The following is a 23,163-nucleotide window of genomic DNA, read 5'->3' on the forward strand; positions in this document are numbered from 1 at the left end:
CAGGCTGCGAATGCGTCCACTGCAGGAACAGTTGGACAAACAATGGCGTCAGGTGACAGGCTCCTTCGACGACAGGATTGTCATCATTCCGGAAATGCGGAAAGCAAGCAGCTGGTGGTCGCTAAAAGACAATCTTTCAATAGGTTTACCATTCCAACTTCCACCATCTCCCATGGTATTGACAACAGATGCTTCCATGGAGGGATGGGGAGCAGTCCTCCAAGAACTAAAGGATTGTGGTCATTGGAGCCCAGTCCAAGTCAAGTTCCACATCAATCTACTGGAACTTATGGCCATTCGTCTAGCCTTACAGGCTTTCCTTCCAAGGATCCGCAACCGTTCAGTGCTGGTTCGTACAGACACAGCCATGCACTACATAAACAAGCAAGGCGGAACGAGATCTTGCACCCTTTCGAAGGAAGCACAGAGGCTTTGGAATTGGGTGATCCAACACAACATCACCCTTTCAGCGGAACATCTGGCGGGAACACTCAATGCCACAGCGGACGCTTTGAGTCGCCAAAAGACTATCAGCCACGAATGGGAACTGGATCAGACCATTCTAGAGGAACTGTTTGCACGTTGGGGGACCCCAACCATCGATCTGTTTGCAACTCCCCAAAACGCCAAATGCCAGTCCTACGCAAGCAGGGTTCACCATCGGGAATCCTTGGGGAATGCGCTTTTGATTGCCTGGTACAGCGCATTTGTTTACGCCTTTCCTCCTATTCCGCTGATCCCGAGACTGATCCGCAAGCTCAAGGCGGAACCGTGCAGAATGATTCTGATCGCACCAGCATGGCCCAGGCAGTTTTGGTACACAGAACTTCTTCTCCTCTCCCAAGATCAACCAATTCTCCTGCGTCCTGTTCCGTCACTGTTGACAATGGCTCACGGACAGGTTCTGCATCCAGACCTGAAGTCACTACGATTGACAGCGTGGCTCCTGAGTTCAGAGAGTTCCAGGGTTTAAATCTTTCAGGAGAATGTAAAGACATTTTGGCACAGGCCCGAGCGCCTAGTACGAACAAAACCTATCGGGCTAAGTGGAAGAGATTCTGCCTTTGGTGTCGGAGAGAAGGGTTACATCCATATACTTCTGCACCGCACCAACTCTTGCCTTACATCTTTTCTCTTGCGAAATCTGGATTGGCTCCTTCTTCTGTAAAGGTACATCTAGCGGCCATTTCGAGATTTAGACGATCATCATCAGGTCCTTCCCTTTGGTCTGCAAGGATCATTAAACAATTCCTGAAGGGTTAATTCAGGGTTTTTCCACCAGTCCGGCCTCCACCACCAGCCTGGCATCTTAATTTGGTCCCGTCACATCTAATGAAGGCCCCATTTGAACCTATTCATAGGGCCGACCTGAAGTTTCTCTCATGGAAACTGGCTCTTCGCTTGGCCCTGACATCGGCTAGAAGGGTTAGTGAGCTCCAGACTTTCACAATTGAGGAACCTTTTCCACAATTCAAAAATGATGTTCTCATCCTAAGGACAAATCCTAAATTTATTCCGAAGGTACCCTCAGAATTTCATCTGAATGAGCCGGTGGTCTTAAAATCCTTCTTCCCGCGGCCCTCCACGCCAGCGGAAAGGGCTTTGCACTCTTTGAACATTCACAGATGTCTCAAGTTCTACTTGGAGCGAACAAGACTATTCAGAAAATCTTCCCAGCTTTTTGTTTCATTCAGTGCTCCTCGGAAGGGGTGTCCAGTTTCTAAACCCTGCATTTCCCGCTGGATATCCAGTGCAATACACTTTTGCCATCAGGCAGCGGGGAAACCACTTCAACGAGCAGTTCGTGCTCATTCTACGAGATCAATGGCTTCATCGGTGGCTCTATTCTCAGGTGTTCCGATCAAGGACATATGTAGAGCGGCGACATGGAGCAGTGTCCACACCTTCACTCGCCACTACTGCTTGGATTCTTCTGTGAAAGAGGATGTGGGCCAGGCGGTTTTGAGGAACCTTTTCCAATAAGTCGGTGAGCTTTCCTTACTATCCCGCCTTCCTGTTTGCATATTTTGTATTACTTGTTATTATTTTGCTTTGTGATGCAAATGTATATCTGGTTTTCTTATCAGAATTATGTATGACATTTACAGGTACACACATTACAAAATATGCTTTTCTCTCTACTTCTAGCTATTCTGATACAAAGCATGGGAATCTATGAAAGTTCTAATACTGGGGCAAGAAAACAAGTTACTTACCTGTAACTTTGGTTCCCCAGTATTGGTAACTTTCATAGATTCCCATGCGCCCACTCTCCTCCCCTGGGAAAGCTCAGCCTTATTGTCCTATGATGTTGCTGTTCACAACGGCTACGAATATCTGAGGCTCTGAGGCTCTCTCAGGAAGGTTCTATGGGGTGAGGCTGCTCTGATTGGCTACTGCAAGAATTTGGTCTCTTTTACAAAAAGAGGTGGATAAGCTACAAAATGAGATGAGGCCTAGGCCTATTTTTTCACTTTGTGCTTACTACTAAGGTATTTTCTATTTACCGAGGCTCCCATTCCGACGATGGGGAATGATACAAAGCATGGGAATCTATGAAAGTTACCAATACTGGGGAACCAAAGTTACAGGTAAGTAACTTGTTTTCTTCTACATGACCTATTTTTAAACACCATCTACCCACATTTAAAGGGGAGACATGCTCTTTGCTACTGGTTAGCAAAGGGTAAAGAGCACAGATTTCTAAAACAGGCAAAAATATAGGGTCCAATAAGAGGTTTACAATCCGGCGTGACCATGCAGAAAAGGTACACATCTGATTACAGTTGAGCACAGTGGATCAACTGTACTCAGCATGTGAAAAGTGAGATGCTTTCAGAAATAGTTCTTTATTAAGCATTTTGAAATAAGAAATATACTGAATATGAGCATTGCATAACAAATTGGAGCATTATTCGAAGTTGCAATACCCCATCGAAAAAATTAGCTGTATGAATAACAGTAAATTGTAGAATATTATATTTAAAAAAAGAGGCAATTATGTATGTAGATAGGGCTCTACCGGTGTCTATACAGTATATGTGTGTAGCGGTCTGCCAAAAGCGCTGGGGATGAGTGGTAGTCTGCCATGTCAGCAGTGGGGTAGAGAGGTAAGGGATTGAGAGCAAAGGAGAACAGCAATTAAGTGGTGTATCAGGAAAGTGAGGTGCTAATGACCAATGACTAATGTTACCAGGTGGGCTGGATTACCAAGTCAACCCAGTCATATCTCAGTATATATGTACATACCGTAGAAAGCAGGTAACACAGCTGGATAGAAGCCCTTTCGGGCAATGCTGAGTCTTGTAAAAGCAATTTCCCCAAATTATGTCCGATACAGCCAATGAGTAATTAAAACTGTGTATTCCACTTACAAGTTTCGCTGGCCATTGTCAGCCTTTCCTTGAACCAGTCAGTGTTTCTAGGTCAATGGCGACCTTCGGCTTGCTCATTTTATCAACAGACAGAGATGTTGCAACCCCCCTTTGCTAATGAGCACTATTGCCTGTAAGGTCTCACACATTGTGTGATATGATCAGTGTGGCAGACGCTTAGAAGCAGTAACTGCAAGATGTCCACATGAACGAAAACTTCAGTGACCAGCAGCGTTTGAGGTTAGCGCAGAACCACAAATTTGGACCATCTGATCTTTCTGATAATAAAAACAAGACCATCCCTTTCTAGATTCCTAAAAGGGTTTCCCCATTTCACCTGATAAAATGCCTTCTCAGCATTAAGGGACAGGGTCACCTCTCCTCCTGGTCGTACACCGATCGTTGATTTAATTTGTGAGAAAGCCCGGCTCAATCTTTGCCAAGATGCTGACTTCCACGTCCAGGGTATCAGCATGCTCATAATTTTATAGAGTAGTAAAGATCAGTTCCCCAATAATATTATTGAGGTTGATAAATAATAAACCGCTTTCATCACCTATTGACAGGATAGTCGACCTTAATTAATTCTGAGCTGAAATTCGAATAGCCTACCGGCCTTCTACCCTTATTTGTAATGCTTTCTTATCCCTCGCTGTAGAGCACACTCGACCTGAGAAGTACAAAGAGCATGGAGTTCAAATTTGGCTCTAAATTCGTCTTGCAAAATAGGGGTGCTGGGTGAATGATTATAACATGCGAGAGATCTGTACTAGAGGCCTCAAGTGTCCCCTGCTTTTCCAGGTCACCTTTTCGCATGGCAGAGTCCATTATCATGTTGCCCCAAATAAATGCCTTTCTAGTTGCCTGGAGTATTTGCTCAAAGTCTTTTACGTTCGTGTAGAAGGGAATCTGCCAAATGGGATTGCAATTTCTTCTTCTCTTCAGGCAGCATGGACTTCAAGGTATTCCTTCACCATGAGCCCAATTTGGGTGTCAAGATTCGAAAGAAAAGGCGGATTTGAACTGAGTCATGATCAGGGAGTGTCTCTCTAGAAGGCTTGTTCTGCTGGTTGGAGGCTGATTTGAGGAAGAAATCAAAACTGGTGAAAATATAGTCCTTAAGATTGGGACGGCGAAAACCCCAAATTTCAGCTATTGTGTCGTTTTATAGGAGATCAGAAAATAATCCAGTCTCTGGAGTGCCCGCGATCCATTCTACCATTCCTATCTGGGGTAGGGTCTACTGTTGTATTCCAATCACTCCCCCCCCCCCCCCCCCCCCCCCTCCATATTCACCACCCACCTCCCCTGGCCCACCAGCCTCGCACAACAATCGACTTATCCCAGCTTTCCAGACTAATTGCCTTTAATCTGAATTTTCGCAAATAAATCGGTGTCTGTCTAGGTTTTCAAAACAGAGATGGGAAACTTTTGTGAATAATCTGGACATACTGCCTTTTTTTGTACTTTAATCACCAAGTCCCTCCGTAGTTTGCCAGTGATTTAATGGACAAATATGAAGAGGTCTTTATTTCCCTTTATGTAATGCGTGAGCCTGTTAATGTTTAGGCAAAGCATGTTAACCCCTTCAGCGCGGCGCGAATTTTCGCGCTGTGCTGAGGGTTCTAAGGTTCTAACGGGCTCATGACGGAACGGTTCCGTCATCAGCACAGCTCACCCGTAGCTGATGACGGAACCGTTCTGTCATCAGCATGGAAGGGGTTAAATGTTCTGTGTATTAGTGATGCTTGAGCAGAGGGGATCACTGCAGAGCATTGTAAGTGATAGTTGCTGAAGGTGTCAGCTTTGGAAAGGACGATGGCTGTTCTTCTGAAACCCATAAATCGCCCAACATCATCTAGTTCTAAAGCCATTAATTAACTTGTACAAATCTCTCTTCCTAAACCTTTGCCTTTTCATCTTCCCTCTAATTTTCATCCCTGTCATCTCTCTTGCACCAAGTCCTCAAACTACTTTCAAATACTCTTGTTCAGTCATTTTTAAAATACTACCAAATTTGACAAACTATAGTCCTTTTCTATAGTGATCTGTCAGAGATTACATATTTCTGATGAATACACCAGCTGTGGATTCCTCACCTTTTGAATAACCCCCATGCACAACATTCCTCTTGAACTTTTCGCCATATCTTTCCCACGTTGATGAGGACGTCATAATGCCACTGCACTGCACAAGACTCAGCACAACGTCATCGGAGCCATTGTTGGCATGCTGATGTCAGTTCACTTTTTCCTGTGCCGTTGACTCGTAACTTTTCCCTAGGCTCTCCATATTGTGGGAGATTTCTTCTTTTTCTGTAAGTGCAACTTTGTTGCAAGTGAAGATGTCTCCTCTGAGGAAGTCTTGATTCAAGCCCTGCAGGTAATGCTGCAGTCAGATTTCCAATGCTGACCCGACGAATATTGCCTTTGGAGCTTGTCATCTTACTATGATGTTGAAGCATGTTCGTCATGTCATCAGATGACTCAGAAGACTTTGAAAATAGGAAGGCAAAGCTTTTTAATGGTGGAAGCACAAAACCTGAAGAAATTTTGTTGAAGGTCTCGGCATTGGTTGGAGTCGTCGTCTCCCCATGTCTTGAGGTTCTCAAGGCCTTCCTATTTATTTATTTATTTATTTATTTATTTGGTGTTTTATATAGCGCGAACATGACCCAACATAGGGTATCGGAGCGCTTTACATTTACATATCTTTCAACTTAGGACAATACAATCTACATGGAAATTTAGTAAACCTAATCAGCGTACAGCAAATCGTTAGAAACAGTTATGCTTCAAGGTTCTAAATAGTTATACATTGATTTGTGAGAGAAACATGTATGCTTTAACACTCGTATATACAAGTCCAACATGAAGGTTAGGGGTGGAAGTCTGGTAACTTGTATGTGAACTCAGAGGTTGTCTTTCTCCTTTTCCTTCGCGGTCCGTCATTTCAGGTCTTAACAAACAATACCAATGCGATGTGGTATGTAAACAAGCAGGGGGGGAGTAGGGTTGTATCTTCTCTGCTGCGAAGCTCTGCAGCTTTTGACCTGGGTTCAGGACCATCAGATTTGCATCATTGCAAATTACTTGGCCGGAGTTCTGAATGTAAATGTGGACAGTCTCAGTCGGCATTATTCAGCCGATCACAAGTGGCGTCTCCATCCGTAAGTGGTTAAGCACATTTTTAGGCTGTGAGGGATTCCTCAGTTTGACCACTCACAAGAACGTGCATTGCCTGTCGTTCTGCAGCCTATAGTATCCGATAAAGGGAGCATTGGGGGACGCGTTTCAGTTAGACTGAGGATACCAGCTGCTTTACACGTTTTTCCTAATACCCATGATTCCTTGGGTTCAGAGGAAGATTTACCAAGACTTGGGCCCAAGTCATATTAGTAGACCTGGACTGGCCACGAAGGGTCTGGTACACAGACCTTCTTTACTTCTTTTTGTGCCCTCCGCTCCGTCTCCCTCACAGGGCAGACCTCCTCTCGCAGGGGCAGGTTCTACACCCGTATCTCCATAGCCTGCACCTTTATGCCTGGAGATTGCACAGTGCAACCGAAGTTCTTTCTTTCTCCCATCTGATGTAGTGGATGTTATTTTATCGGCCAGATGACTCTCTACCAAGACAGTCTATGCTGGGAAGTGGGTAAAATTTGTGAAATGGTTTGGAAAGAAGTCAATTGACCCTTTGAAAATCTAGTGTTGTGCTTTCCCTGGCACAGCTAGGTTGCTTTTGCCTTATCTGCATTTCTTTGTGTGCCTCACCAACTTTCCCTTTTTAAGTCCCCTATAGGTTTAAGATTAATTAAACAGCTTATTAATAGGTTTCCTCCCACTCCATTTATCATGCCTCAGTGGGATCTTAATCTAGTACTTACATTTGTAATGTGTTCTCCTTTTGAGCCCCTATATAGTTGCCCATTGAGGCTTCTTACCTTTAAAACTATATTTTTCGTGGCAATAACATCTGCTAGAAGCTGCAGGCCCTTAGCTTTAAGCCTTCTTTCACAACCTTTCATGCAGATAAGTTGGTGCTTAGAACCATAGCTGCATTCCTGCCAAAGGTGGTCATTCCGTTCTACATGAGACAATCCAGTACCTTGCCTACTTTTTACCCTACTCTGCATCCATTAAAGGAGGAGAGGCTACATTGTTTGGACTCTAAGAGGGCTGTGAGCTTCTACATAGACAGAACATGTGGATTCAGATTGGATGACCAGCTGTTGTGGGCAAAATGAAGGTGGAAAGCAGTACACAAGAGGATGTTGTCCCGGTGGATAACCCTGTGCATCGAGGTCTGCTGCACCTTGGCTAAGAAGGGGCCACCTGAAGGTATTAGAGCTCATTCTACCGGAGCTAAATCTCCAACTTCTGCTTTTGCTAGAGGTGTCCCTGTGGTTGACATTTGCAAAGCGGCAAATTGGGCCTTCCTCCACTCTTTAGCAAAGTATTATTGCTTGGATTCTGAAGTGAGGAAGGACAGCTATTTTGCTCATTCTGTGTTACAGGATTTTTTGGTACAGGCAGGCACCCTCCTTCGAGTGCGGGACTGCTTGAAGATTCTATTCAAAAAGTGAGGAATCCATAGGCAGCAGTATCCATCAGGAGAACAACCTACTTACCTTTTGGTAATACTTTTTCAGGTGGATACAGTATCTGCCTGTGGATTCCACACGGACCCACCCGCCTCCCAGTTGCCTTTCTGCTTACACCGAAAATAAGTTTGAATATAGTTAATGTATGATGTTTTTAATAGGAATACTGTGATACTCATGAGTATGCTATTGTGTATCCAATTTCAGTGCACTTAGTCAAGTTTATGAATGTAGCATTTGCTGCATACTACATATGTTTGGTGTATGCATTGTTGGTTCACCTGCTCGCCTCGAAGGCACAGAAAAAATTATTGTAAACTGACGTCCACAGGCTGGCGAGTTCTTCTTATGGCTCCTATGACATCACACGGAATCGCATGCGGAGCTGTAGTAATATGACGTCCTCTTTGACGTAGGAGAGCTATGGAGAAAAGTTTCTGTGGAATGCTGTGCATGGCAGATAGTCGAAAGTTGAGGAATCCACAGGCAGATACTGTATCCACCAGAAAAACCATTACCAAAAGTAAGTAACTTGTTCTTTTGGTTAAATCAGGGAGCCAAGATTGCAGCCCCCAACTTTTAAATTCAAGCTCATAGATATCCTTGTTTCGTTACTTATCTTCTCAACTTCTTCTCCTTTTCCAAATTCCTACATGCTTAATGTGTTGTACCTGTCTGTAAGTGCTTCCAGGTTTGGCAGGCAAGGAACCAGAGGTTCTAGTTTTCTAGTTCATACAATTTTGGTTAAGCTGGGAAATACGGATAGAGATTCAAGATTGCCCTGTTTCAAAAATCTCCAGGTTTACCAGTTCTCCTCCTCTGTCCTTTATAATAGTGCTTAATATTGGTGTTAAGTTCTTTAGAACTACACTAGTGCGTTAAGGCACAAGAAGAAGTGATTTGCGAAGAGCACACAATTTTCATCAAGTGATGCATGTCTTTTTAAGAACCAAGATTTAATGGTTTTAACATTCGCTTATTCTCCTCCCTCAATACGTTCCTCTCCTTTTGTCAGTCCTCCACTACACTCCTTTCTGTATTTAAAATTTTTTCCATCTCTTATCCATTTGTTTTATTCTCCATTTCCATTCCTCTAATTTTTCCATTCCTTTTCCCCTTTTGTTCCTTCTGCCATCCCTCAAATTTTCTCCCTTACTACTCCCGCTTTTTTCCCTGTTCATTCATTTCTATTCTCCATACTGCATAATATATTTGCTGCTAGGTGCTTGGGAGATGATGTATAAGGTCAGTGTGGGCAGAGAGAGAGGGTAAATGATAGCATAATAATTTTTGTCTTGAGTATGTAGAATCTAAGGCAGAAAAAATTGAACATGCAGGTTATATGGCCTTTTCTGACCTTAATAATAAAGTAGTTGATGTTTCAACTATTGATAGGTTGATTAGCTCGCAGCAAATGAAGCCACCTACAGAAGTAGTACAGCAACACAGGTGATCATGCAAAGGGAGCAGACTCCTTTTAGGTGAGCCAGCTGTCAACATTTTGCTTTTACTTATGTATGGTGGCACATTGCAGGCCAGGAAAGTTGGTTCAAAATATGTGAAGAAACACACAAAAAATCCAAATGCCAAACCTCACCATGACTTATTTACTTTTCCATTGTGGTAGGTATTTTTGTTGGCTTTTTGACATACATTTGATAATGTGTACCTAAAATCACAGTTTCAGCAGTTGGTACAATGCAAGCAACATCCCTTTTTTTAATTATAGCTGACTAACAAATACATTGTGTGTGTTGATAAATTATCATCACGTAGTTGACCAGTATGAATCAAAGCCCCGTCTTTTACAGGGCAAGTATGTTAATACCAAGTCTGTTATTTCTTAATATTCTTAAAGCTTTCTACTGCCCTTGGTTAAATTGTCACTGATTTAAGCTCACTTCATATTATTTTAATTCTTTATTAGATGCAGAATCTTTACCTGAGAAAACTGTGACCACCTCAAGCGTCCGTGAGATTTCTCTAGTCCACTTGGATAGCTCAGACTTTGAGTGTTCTCTTTGTATGAGGTATGTATTAACCTTTTCTAGTCTTCACAGATGTTACCAAGTTATCTTCTGACCTTTGAAGAAAATGTAACATTGAAAATTAACCACATTCCTTTTGTTTACAGCACTTTAACCTAACTCATCCCTTGGTTAATGGTTCTTGTTTATGCACACAAAAGATACTGTAAGTTGTTGTTGTACATAGTGTTAAGATAGTCTTCTCAGATGCTGATGCGTGAATACCACACACCTTTCAATAAGAGATTATCACATCACAAATAATAGGTCGTTATCATTTGAGGCCAGTTCTTTCTCTGTTTTTAGGGTGATTTGTGACTTTAAAGACATAAAGCACATCAACAACACCCTAGAAAGTATTGCAACCAAGTATCAAAATCACAGAGAACTAGATAGTGAATGCAAAATGATAGGATTAGTACAGAGACCGAGATAACAGAGTAGCAGTGAAAATAATTGCAAGCTCACTAATGTTGTTAGCCTGTATATGACATTTTCATAGACCAGCAAATAGTACCCTAAAAAGTGGTAGTGGAAGTATAAAGTTCAGCCAATCAAAAACATGAAAAATGGGCTATGCTTCAGCAGAGGGACAAACCAGAAAAGGAAGGTAAGCTGTCCAGTAATATGCAAGCAAATAAGAGTGGCAGTGTAGCCAACTAGTGGCAACAGTGTTTGGGATAGTCCACAAGAGGCCCTTCAGGACTTAAGCATGAAATCTGTGCCCTCTGCTGCAACGTAGAGAAAGTTTTGTGTCCTCCCTCGGTGGAACAGTTAATGTTTTATCGGAAACAGAACATATCTGTGTTCAATTAAATTTGGACTAAGGGTATTGAGAGCTTGTCTAAGAAATTATGATTCTCCAGTATGCAATCTTTCATAGATTCACATGCTTATATCTTCCCCGTCGTGATGGTGAGAGTCTCCCGGTAAATAATAACCATAGCAGTAGAAGAAAAAACTGCCTGGAAACCATAGAGTAGTGAAACAATAGGTAACCTCTCCTCCTCATTATGTGGCCCAAACTACAGCCAATCAGCTGCCAGCACCAGCCTACACCATTCCCAGCAGCGCCACCATACCTCAGATTTTCCAACCGCCTTCGTGTGAGAAGGAGTCTCCCTGAGCTCAGCTCAGTTTTTCTCTCTTCATTGAACTTTTGACCTTCATAGTTGGAAGTCAGGTACTGTTTTGTCAGGATTATTACATTCAAAATGTCTGAAGGCTCCAAGAAGAGACTTTTCAGAGCTTGCAGGTCCTGTGGCAAGGCCAGATTATTTTCTGAGGATCCACACAAGGAATGCTTGTACTGCTTGTACCCTAAGCATATCACTAAGGACTGCAAATATTGCCGGACCTTCTCTGCCGAAACCCTTAAGGATAGAGAAGCTCGCCTCTTATTATGGCTTCAAAAGAGAAAATCTACAGACTCTGAGTCTGAGGGGGAAGCCAAGGGACACACCTCTAAGAAACAGAAAAGAGGGTCCTCTGAGGAAAAAGGAGATGTGAAGAAACAAAAAGCAGGAAAAAACAAGGAAGGTGAACCTTCTTCTTCTCTCCCTCCAACTCCTCTCAAGCCTTCCTCAGAAAAGAAGGCTCCGTTGTCGCTTCTGTCGACGAAATCTGCTGAAATTCCAGTCAGATCGCCGACGAGGCAGTCGACTACCTCGACGACGACCATCTCGTCGACGACGACGACCGCTTTGTCGACATCGATGACGACGGCGACTCCGTCGACGTGAGTACCAGACCCTCGTCGACGGCAAGATCTTCGTCGACGACCATCCCGTCGACGATGCAGCTGATGGTTCCGTCGACGGCCCCGTCGACGACTCCGTTGATGATGAGAAAATCGTCGACGATGCCTGCATCTCCAACGATGTTAGACTTCAACCTACATCTCCATAAAAAGGATTGCTCCGTCGACGGGCTCGTCGGCGAGCAAAAAAAGAGTTTTCCACGCTGAACATTTCACCTCTACTTCCCTCTACCATACCTGATTGCCAGGAATCTGAGGAGGAAGGTCCCTATGGAGTGGCCTATAGTCCTTCGCAGCTTCATATTAAAAGCCAAGACTCTGATGAGGAAGACTTTCAAGAGGTCCAGGAGCATTTCTCTTTCAAAGATCGCCCGGGCAGAGGCCAAAAGAGATATGAGTTTTTTCATCAGGCTTACCACTATGAGGACGAAGAGGAAGTGGATACATCTATTCGGGAAGAAGCTATGTCAGTGCCTGTATCTTTGATATCAGACTTAAGACACATGATTGACCGCTATTACCGTCGCTTTCCGGAAGATAATGCTACAGCCTCTTCCTCTGCCTCTGCTACTGTCTCTCAACCTGTGAATGAAACACCCCTGGTTCAGCCACCTCCTCCACCTCAACAGACGGATGTCCAAAAGGTTATTACAATTCGGGATGATTTGAATGATTCCGATCATGACGATCAAGAGGAGGAAGGAGAAATTCCTCAAGATGATGTGGTTGGGGATTAATGGGACCAATATGTTGTTCCAACTTCCCCTGTGTCAACATTGCTTCAAGAAAGCTCTCCACCAGAGGACATAGCCAACTTTCACGATCTGATCGGAAAAGCGGCTAAGAGATTCCAACTTACTATGCCAGTTAAGGAAAGCGAATGTTTTCTTTACGACTTCAAAGAGTCTTCTAGGAAGTCTGTAAGAGCCATTCCAATTATTCAACATGTCTGGGATGAAGGACTCAAGCTGATGAAGAATCCAGCTTCAGTGCCAGCATCTATACCCAAGCTGGATAAGCAGTATCGTGCTACGGAAACAGCTCCAGCATGTCTTATTGGTCATCCTCGACCGGAGTCGGTTGTAACTCAAGCAGAGCAGAAGCGCTCCAAGAATCCAATGGCAACATGCTTTGCACCCCCTAATAAGGAGGGCAAGAAAATGGACGGCATAGGTAAACGCTTTGCAGTCATGGCAGCAGCATCAATCAAAGCGGCTAACGCAAAGGCACTTCTGAGCCGGCTTAATAGACAGAAGTGGTCTGACATCGCACCACTACTGTCGCATCTTCCGGATGACAAGAAAGAAGAAGCAAATTCCATTCTGCAGGATGGAGCCAGGGCAGCGTTGGAGTCCATGGACATAGCAATGGACATAGCGTCTATTGCTTTTCGCCAGATGGCTGGGGCGGTAGCCCTACGGAGGCAAGGATGGCTCAAGGCCACATCCTTTAGACCTGAGGTCCAGTCTAAAATCTTGGACATGCCATTTGATGGCGAAAGCCTTTTCGGTAAGCATATTGATGAGGCGCTGCAGGGGATTATAGCAGACACTGACAATGCTAGATCCTTGGGATCATTGCAGCAAGGTTGTTATCAGTCATTTCGCGGCAGACGATCCAGAGGACATTTTCAACAACGTTTCTCTTACCAATCTAATAGGTACCAACCGTACAATCAGCAGGGATACCGTCAGTACTCCTCCAACCAGCAGTATCGGTCCTCGAATACTTCTTTCCAACAACAAGGAATGAGAAAATCTGCTGCCAGAGGGAAACAAGACTCTGGTCGCAGACAGTGATGTTCTTCAGGCGCCTCCAACACCGTTTCAGATCAACCAGTTCCACTACCTCTCTGTTTCTTCCGCATTGGCAGTCCATAACATCGGATAGATGGGTATTAGACATCATTACACAGGGTCACACCCTAGAATTCTCCCAAAAACCTCCAAATCGTCCACCTCTCTGCAGAGTTCAACAACATCTAGCAGCTCTCAAAGCAGAGATCTTATCACTCATACTGAAAGGAGCGATAAAGTCCCATCAGACCAGCAGGGAACAGGCTTTTATTCACATTTCTTCCTAATAAGGAAAAAAACATTCTTGAAAATGGAGGCAGGTACTGGACCTCAGAGATCTGAACAAATACCTAAAGAAAATGTCATTCCATATGCTGTCCTTACAGGAAATTCTTCTACTGCTTCGCAGGGGAGACTACATGGTCTCGCTAGACCTGTTGAATGCATACTTCCACATTCCGATCCACAAAAAAACATAAAAAGTATCTTCGATTCATGGTGGCGGGGCGCCATTACCAGTTCAAGGTGTTGCCTTTCGGCCTGAAGTTTGCCCCCAGAGTATTCACAAAATGCATGGCTCCAATAGCGGCACATCTAAGGCAGCAAGGTCTCCAAATTTTCCCTTATTTGGACGACTGGTTGATAAATGGACCATCGTACCAAGCAACACAAAGATCTTTATGGATTTGCATGGATCTTTTTCAAAGATTAGGCCTTCGGATAAACAGAGAAAAGTAATTTCTTCTTCCGACACGTTCCCTACAATTCCTAGGAGCAATCTTAAAAACTCAGGAAGTAAAAACGTACCCATCAGAGGAACGAGTAACAAAAATCCTGAATCTGACTGCATCTCTGACATCAAAAAAGTTCACTTCGATCAGGATATTCAAGTCATTCCTGGGAATGATGTCGTCCTGTATCCCATTGATTCCCAACTGCCGTTTGCAGATGAGACCACTGCAAGAAGCTCTGGACAAACAATGGGTTCAAGCGTTGGGTTCCTTCCACAATAAGCTATTCTTAACCTGTCAGATGAAACGAGCAATGTCATGGTGGGCTATCAGGAGCAACCTGACAAAGAGCTTGTTATTCGAACCACAATCACCAAGTTACATCATGACATCAGACGCTTCATTACGAGGTTGGGGAGCACATCTGCAGGACCTAGAGATTCAAGGCCTTTGGTCTCCCCAAGAGGCAAAACTTCACATCAATCTCTTGGAATTGAAAGCTTTTTCCCTGGGCCTTCAGGCCTTTCTTCCCAGAATCCAAGGTTCATCGGTCTTAGTGCGGAAGGACAGCACTACAACAATGTTTTACCTTCGCAAGCAGGGTGGCACAAGATCAAAGCCCCTATCGACACAGGCACAAAGAATCTGGACTTGGTTCTGCGTCACAAAATATCTCTGCAAGTGGAACATGTTCCAGGGATAGAAAACACAAAAGCGGGTCTGTTAAGCAGGTCTTCCGACATTTGCCACGAGTGGGAACTATTTCAAGTCCAACTAATTAAAAATTTCCTAGCTAGCGTAACAGAAAGTTTCAATTCTATTAAGGACTCGGAGGCGAGGATTATGCCTTCTTTCTCCACTTTATTGAACAGCAGCGAAGATATAAGAAGACTACATTTCCCATTCAACAATGGGGAAAAGGTAGTCAAACAAAACAGATGGCAACAGCCAATCACCGAACATCATTAGTGTCCAATCCGGGCCAAGACAGGCCTCTATTGTCCTTCAACTGTGTCCCCTCTTCCGGAGAGCGTAGACAGCCTCTCCTCGCTCTTCAGGAATCCTGCTTGTTGGAATCCGAGCCTGAGGACAAGGAAAACAAATTACCAAAGTAGCACTGAAATCCATCACCTAAAAACAACAGTGCAAACCCAATCATTAACATTTAAAGAAATCCGCTTAAGCAATCAAATTACTTACGGTCATACGGGGAGGGACTTCCTCCATCAGAGAGAAGGGCAGGATAATCCTCGCCTCCGAGTCCATAATGGAATTGAAACTTTCCGTTACGCTAGCTAGGAAATTTTTCATTCTATGTCAGGACTGGAGGCGAGGATTATGCTTGTACAAAGCTTACCCACTACCAACTGAGCCATGTTCAAGATTGGTTTGAAATAAAACCTCTTGAATGTGGAATCAGAGGACCAGTCTGCAGCATTGAGAATGTCCTCCAAACGAGCCCCTAGACTGAAAGCTTTTGAAGCCATGGCTCCCCTTCGAAGAGTGAGACCCAAACTGCGCAAGGCTAATGCCAGCCTCCTGTATCACCCAACGTACCCATCTGGCAATGGTGGGTGAGGAAACAGCTTTAAAGGGCTTCCTGATTGAAATGAGGAGCTGTCTTTCTCCCGGAGCGCGGAGCTCCTCCGTCATCTCCTCATAAGCTTTAAGGCAATGGACCACACAAAGCTTCGGGGAATCCGGGAACTCTGGATATGAAATGGACCTGGTATGGCACTTAGTGCGCCTGAGCAAAGTAAAGGTAACTCCTTCTGGAGTAAAAATTCTGCTAGTAACGTCCAATGCTCGAACGTCCGACACCCTTCTGCAAGAAATGAAGCAAAGCAGCATGGCCAACTTGGCCGACAGCTCTTTCCTGGACAGGTACCTGTTCTGTTCCCAAGACAGAAACAAATTAAGAACGTGATTCACATCCCATAGCGCAGAGTAGCGTGGCTCTGGAGGAAGGGAAAGGCGAATGCCTCGCAGGAAACGACAAACCAGGGGATGTTCCCCCACCGGAGCCCCATCCACCGGGACATGGCCAGAGGACACCGCTGACCGGAAGGTATTAACCGATCGGTACGCCAGGCTGTCTGAGGCCAATTGAGCTAAGAAATTCACGATGTGAATAACTTCCTCGACCAGGGGATCAAGACCCCGTCGCACATACCAACGGGTCCATCTGTTCCATGCGGAAATATACCTTTTGACAGTACTGTCCGCCGACGCCTTAGAGATAAAGGACTCAGCTTCTCGCGAAAGGCCGGAGGCTTCCCACCTACTCCTGAAACCCACCACGCCATGAGTCTCAGAGTGTTGTTGGTCACCAGCGGGTGAGGAGTCCCTTTCTGACTCAACAGGAGAGTTGGAAAGTGGGGGAGTAGGATTGGAAAATCCCAAGAAAGTTCCTGAAGAACTGGAAACCACACCTGGGACCTCCACAGCGGAGTGATGACCACCAGTTCCGCTGCTTGTCTGCGAACTTGCGCAGTCACCCTCATAATCATTGCGAAGGGTGGGAACGAATAGCACTGTTCCACACTCCAGTCCTGGAGGAAAGCTTCCGTGGCCGATGCCAGAGGGTCCGGCCGCCAGCTGAAGAACCGCGGAATCTGATGATCCAGTCTGGACGCAAAGAGACCTACTGAAAACGGGCCCCAAAGGCCACTCAGACTCTGAAAAACCGACGGGTCCAGACGCCAGAGACTGGAATCTCGAAAATGCTGACTGAAAGTCTGCTTCCAGATTGTCCCTGCCCGGGAGATACTCTGCAGTGACGGAGACCTGATTCTCAAGGCAATAATGCCAGAAACTCGCCGCCATATCCAACAGGGTCTTTGATTTCGTGCCCCCCAGATGGTTCACGTAGCGGACCGCCGAGATGTTGTCCATCTTCAGAAGCACACACGACTGTACCGAGTCTTTCATCCAACAACGCACCGCAAAGGAGCCCACCAACAGTTCTAAACAGTTTATGTGTAACCTCTTTTCGTCGGGTGACCACAACCCTCCTGTAGAGAGATCGCCGCATCTGGCCCCCCAACCGAGCCGGCTGGCATTCAACTCTATCACCATGTCTGAAGCGGAACCGAAGATAGCTCTCCTGTTCCAAGCCTCCATGTGGTCCAGCCACCACTGAATCTCGGATCTCGCGTCGATGGACAAAGCAACCTTTTGAGAGTAAGGGAACCCCTTGCGCAGGATGAATCCCTTGAGCCATTGATGGGCCCTGTAGTGGAGCGGGCCTGGAAAAATGGCCTGGATGGAAGAGGACAGAAGGCCCACCACACGAGCCAGCTGCCGAAGGGAGATCAGCTGCCTGGTCAGTACACAACGCAGTTCGTGACGAATCTTGGTCACCTTCCTGGACGGAAGACTGAGAGTGGAGACCGTAGAGTCTATGACTAATCCCAAGAACGTAATGTTCTGCACAGGGTGCAACAGGGACTTCTTGACGTTTATTACAAACCCTAGGTCCTGCAGGAGTGAAACCGCCATCTGCAACTGCTGAGAAAGGCGTTTGGGACAGGACGCCATTAACAGGAGGTCGTCGAGATATACTATCATCCGCACTCCCCTGGACCACAGAAACTCTACCAATGGCTTGAGGACCTTGGTGAAACACCACGGGGTCAAAGATAGGCCGAACGGGAGGGACGTGAACTCGTAAGTGCGCCCTCCCCAGCTGAACTGAAGAAAACGCAGATGAGGCGGAAAGATGGGCACCACCAAACACGCATCCTTGAGGTCCTACCTCACCATCCAATCCGATGGCCGGAGGACGTCCCTGAGGAGATGTATCCCCTCCATTTTGAAATGCCCATAAACTAGCCATTGATTGAAATCGCTCAGATTGATCACCGGCCTCTTGCCCCCATCTGTCTTGTCGACCAAGAAAATGTTGCTCAAAAACCCCGGCGATGACTGGGAGTAAGAGCGACAGCGCCTTTCTTGAGAAGAGACACAACCTCCTCGTCCACCAGGCGTGTGTCTTGTGCGGAAAACTGAATAGGGCGCGGGGGCAAGGCTGAAATGGGGACCCCTCGAATTCTAGATGAAAACCTCTGTCTATTTGAAGTACCCATGCATCTCGTGTCACGGTCAACCAAGCCTGAAAATGCCGGGCCAAGCGCCCGCCCACGTCTTGAAGGGAAGAAGGGAGAACTATCACCTGGGCTAGAGGCAGCAGCTCCTCCACGAGGATGTATGACGTAACAACGCATACTTTTTCAACGCATACCATTGCAACGCAATTTTTACAACGCAGGATCCTTTACAACGAAAGCCTTTACAAACATTGTAATGGCATGCGTTGTAATAGCAGCTGCTATGTAATGTCATGCGTTGTAAAGGCACTAGTTGTAAAGGATCCTGCGTTGTAATGGTGTGCGTTGATCCTTTACAACGAAAGCCTTTACAAACATTGTAATGGCATGCGTTGTAATAGCATCTGCTATGTAATGTCATGCGTTGTAAAGGCATTAGTTGTAAAGGATCCTGCGTTGTAATGGTGTGCGTTGAAAAAGTATGCGTTGTAAAAGTTGCGTTGAACGGTTGTATACCCCTCCACGATATCTTCTTCCTTTACCCCGCTTCCCTCTGGTGGGGCAGAAGTTGCCGAACTTTGATTGGTCCTGGTACTGGTGGGAGCCTCTTTGGTTATTCTGGCGTTGCTGGCGATCGGCCGAGCGGCCCCTACCTCGGCCGGCCCCGCGAAAAACACGGGGAAACACTTTTTTAATGGTGGACTGAGCCCGGTCTAGTGAAGTAAAAGTGTTGACCAATTTACCGAGCTCCTTGACGAAGGGCTCGCCAAAGAGGCCACCCTGGGGGACAGCGAACGCCTCAGTCAGCCAGGTCCCCTAGCTTTGGGTCGATTTTGATGAGAAGGGACCGTCGTCGTTCAGTAGACCGAGCACAATTCGTGTTTCCCATGAAGATGACAACCCGCTGCGCCCAGCCTGAAAGGGTGTCGGGAGAGATGATCGAGCCGGACTCCTTCGCCTCCTCGGCCATATCAAGAATTTTTGTAATGGGGCCCAGGGCGTCCAAGAGTTTATCCTGGCAGGCCCTCCAGGATCTATCTATCCCCTTTTTGGGGTCCCTTATACATTTTTGAAGGAAAGTGCCCATACGTGGGTCAATATCGGGTGTCGGGGCCACTTTACCCTTCAACGTGGGGCGGGGGCATTCTGCCTGAAGGCAGTTGCCCGCCTCCTTCTCCAAGGTGTGCCGGATATGGGCTGCCACATAAGCAGCAACTTTGTCTGCGGGCGTCCATTCAGAAGACCGCAGGTGGACTATATCATTAGGGTCCAACATGTCCGCGGTATTTGGGGGGGTCCTGCGAAGCCCCGGGAAGAGGCTGAGAAGGGGGGCCCGCCGGCAGGGAGGAACCTGTATCCGGGGTAGGGGGGACCTTAGCCGGAGCTACCGGTCGACATAAAGGCTTGCCTAAGGCGATCAAAAGCATCCCCCTCCACGCCCGTGTCGCAGGCCCTTCTCGGCGGCGGGAGTTTAAGAGGGTCCTGAGCGGAGGTAGAAGGTACCTGGGAACCAGGGGAAGCAATCTGTTGGGAAATCTTGGCGAAGGCATGTTCAATCTGGCGCGACAGCCGATCTTCAAGAGGAGAGATTGCCTGGTCAACAGCCTTATAGATTGAGGTATCCACCGCTTTATAGAAAGCGTCCCCCCAAGGCATATCTGCCAAGGGGTCCTCCTCCTCCTCCGCCTCCTGATACTCATCTTCATAGTACTCTCATGACCCTGAGAGGGACAGTGTCAAGCGATGAGAGAACAGCTCTGGCCTTGTAAGGCGCAATTACAACTGGCTGGGTGGCAGCCCAAGAAATCAACTTGTGCAGAAACGCAGATTTTTTAAAGGGTACTAGCCCAAGGGACAGCGCTGACCAACCATCAAGTAAACAAACCCCTTTGCACAGGGTAACAGGTCTGGGTAATGTCCCTTACAGTGCCCTCCAGTGATACAAGACCTTATTAGGCGTTATTTTTATGCACGGTATAGCTCTGCCTGATTGAATTTCTGGGCAAAGGCAAGAGCGTGAGCACTGTGAAAAACCGCCCGAGAAAAAGTGATTTCAGCCTCCAAATACACCATCAGAGGCCCCTCAGACCCTTCTCCGGTTATGGCGAGCGTGCAACGTTTGAAACTCTGTCAGAGAGATCAAACCTGCGTCGCGTTACACCGCCTACCACGCCCTCTAGTGGCGAGAGGCCCAGAGGCACGCCAGCGCCAAGCCGCGTAGGGACGGGAGACCATGCCCGCTGCCGAACCCTCACAGCGTAGCCCACACGCTGACAGGGTTAAACCGGACGAAACAGAAGCGAAACGAAAGCGCACGAAGGCCCTGAACACACACGGTGCCACCGATGCGGCGGAAAGCCGCCCGACCAAACAACCCACAAATGAGCATATAATGACACAGAGCGCCTAACAAAATCAGCACAATACGGCAAATAGCATCAAGCAATGGCGCGAAGCAGCGCACTTGAAACGGCCATTAAGCCATAATCACAGGTAAACAATTAGGCACTAAACAGGAGAAAAACACTGAAGAGTACTTTACTAGCAGCGAAGAAAGAGGAAGAGGGGACACAGTTGAAGGACTATAGATGCCTGTCTTGGCCCTGATTGGACACTAATGATGTTCGGTGATTGGTGTTGCCATCTGTTTTGTTTGACTACCTTTTCCCCATTGGAAATGTAGTCTTCTTATATTTTCGCTGCTGTTCAATAAAGTGGAGAAAGAAGGCATAATCCTCGCCTCCAGTCCTGACATAGATTCGGATTTTCAACTTGTGGGGCAAGCCAAGTTTGGACCTATTCGCAACTCAGAGCAACAAAAAGTGCAAGCATTATGCTAGCAGGTTCCCTCCGCAGGGTTCGAGAGGGAATGCTCTTCATCTCCGATGGACAGGGATGTTTGCTTATGCCTTCCCTCCCTTTCCTCTAATTCTGAGAATATTAAGAAAGATGAGATCAGAACCTTGCCAAATAATTCTAATAGCCCCAGCCTGGCCGAGGCAGTTTTGGTATACAGAACTTCTCCAACTGTCGGTGGAACCAAGGATACAGTTCCCAATAATCAGGGATTTGATTTCCATGAACAGAGGCCAAGTACTTCATCCACATTTGACCTCTCTAAAATTGTCGGCTTGGAACCTTTTGAGCACGAATTCCAGTCATTAGATATCCCTCCGGAATGTCGTGAAATATTGAAAAGTTCCGCAGCACTGTCTACCAACAAGACATATACTGCGAAATGGGAACAATTCTGTAATTGATGCCTTGCTCATACAGTGCATCCCTTCTCGTCTTCACCGGAGCAAATTCTTCCTTATTTGCTGCATTTAGCCAGATCAGGACTTTCGCATTCTTCTATTAAAGTCCATCTAGCAGCAATATCCAGATACCGAAGATCTCCAGGACTCCCATCTCTGTGGTCCCAAAGATTAATAAAGACATTTTTAAAAGGGTTTTTCAAAAGGTTTCCTCCAGTTAAGCAGCGTCCACCTCCATGGCAGCTTAACACAGTCTTGTCACAACTCAGGATTACTTCTCTCGCAGAATAACAGAAAATAAAGATTCGTCTAAAGAGCTTTTTAAAATAGTTAAAGAGCTATGCAATCCTACCAGTCTTTCATCAAATCTGGCCCCCACACAAGTTGGCTGTGATAAAATGAACGATTTTTTCTGTGAGAAAGTAGACAGGATCTATTCGTCATTTTCCACCCCCCAATCGAATGATTCGTCATTTCCTAGCCCCAAAGCGGAAGGCCCGGAGGACCAGGACGGTTGCTCTAGCTTTGGTCCTTTCTTGGAAGAGGAAGTGGGCAAAGTTATGCTAGAAATCCAATCAGGCTCCCCCCTGGACCCCTGTCCCATCATATCTTTTCACAACTCACCCCAATAATTTGCCCAGCAGTGACTCAACTACTGAACCATTCACTGAAAACCGCGGAATTCCCAATCAGCTGGAAAAATGCCACAGTTACTCCTCTGCTAAAAAAAACAGGCTTAGACATCAATAACCCAGCCAATTATAGACCCATATCTCAGCTACCCTACTTATCTAAAGTATTAGAAAAACTGGTTAATAGGCAGCTAACCAGCTTTCTTGAAACAAACAACTTACTAGATATTTCACAAACAGGTTTCAGGGCCAACAACAGCACGGAAACCATGCTCCTGTCCGTGCTGGATAATATCAGAATGCTTGTAGACCAGGGGAAAACAGTTGCCTTGATATTACTGGACCTCTCGGCGGCGTTTGATACCGTACCACACAACATGCTACTAAGAACTTTGGCAGCTAAAGGTATCGGGGGCAGAGCACTGGGGTGGTTGCAATCCTTTCTATCGGACAGAAGGCAATCGGTGCACATGGGCAATTTTTCATCCCCGCGCCGGAACATCAAATATGGGGTCCCACAGGGGGCCTCACTAAGTCCAACATTGTTTAACGTTTTTTTGTCTTCTCTGGCAGCTATAGGCAGAAAGTGGGGTGTCGAAATCTGTTCTTATGCAGACGACACCCAACTAACTGTAATCCTGGACGAGAGGAACGACCCCAGGGATAGGCTACTAAATTGCCTCTCAGAACTGTCTGATTGGATGCACAACCATTGTCTCAAACTAAATGCAGACAAATCGGAGATATTGCTGTTTGGTGGACACACTCAACTGTGGAATGATAGCTGGTGGCCAGAATCCCTGGGTACTCCACCAACTCCGACACTAACAGCAAGAAACCTAGGATTAATGCTTGACACTTCTCTACCTATGAAATCTCATGTAGCCACTATATGTGGCAAAGGTTTCGCTGTACTAAAGATGCTTAGAAGAGTC

General features: G+C 46.0%; 1 protein-coding gene across 1 annotated transcript in view; it reads left to right on the forward strand.

Annotated features, from left to right (window-relative positions):
* Positions 1–23,163, forward strand: part of LONRF2 (LON peptidase N-terminal domain and ring finger 2) — a 309,292-nt gene that overhangs the window by 117,820 nt on the left and 168,309 nt on the right. The window contains exon 6 of the mRNA XM_086934724.1: positions 9,905–10,007. Coding sequence (XP_086790850.1) covers positions 9,905–10,007 — 103 coding nt within the window. The remainder of the gene's footprint in view (positions 1–9,904; positions 10,008–23,163) is intronic.

The sequence above is a fragment of the Lissotriton vulgaris genome, chromosome 8, assembly GCF_964263255.1.
Source record: "Lissotriton vulgaris chromosome 8, aLisVul1.2, whole genome shotgun sequence".
NCBI classification, from domain to species: Eukaryota; Metazoa; Chordata; class Amphibia; order Caudata; family Salamandridae; genus Lissotriton; species Lissotriton vulgaris.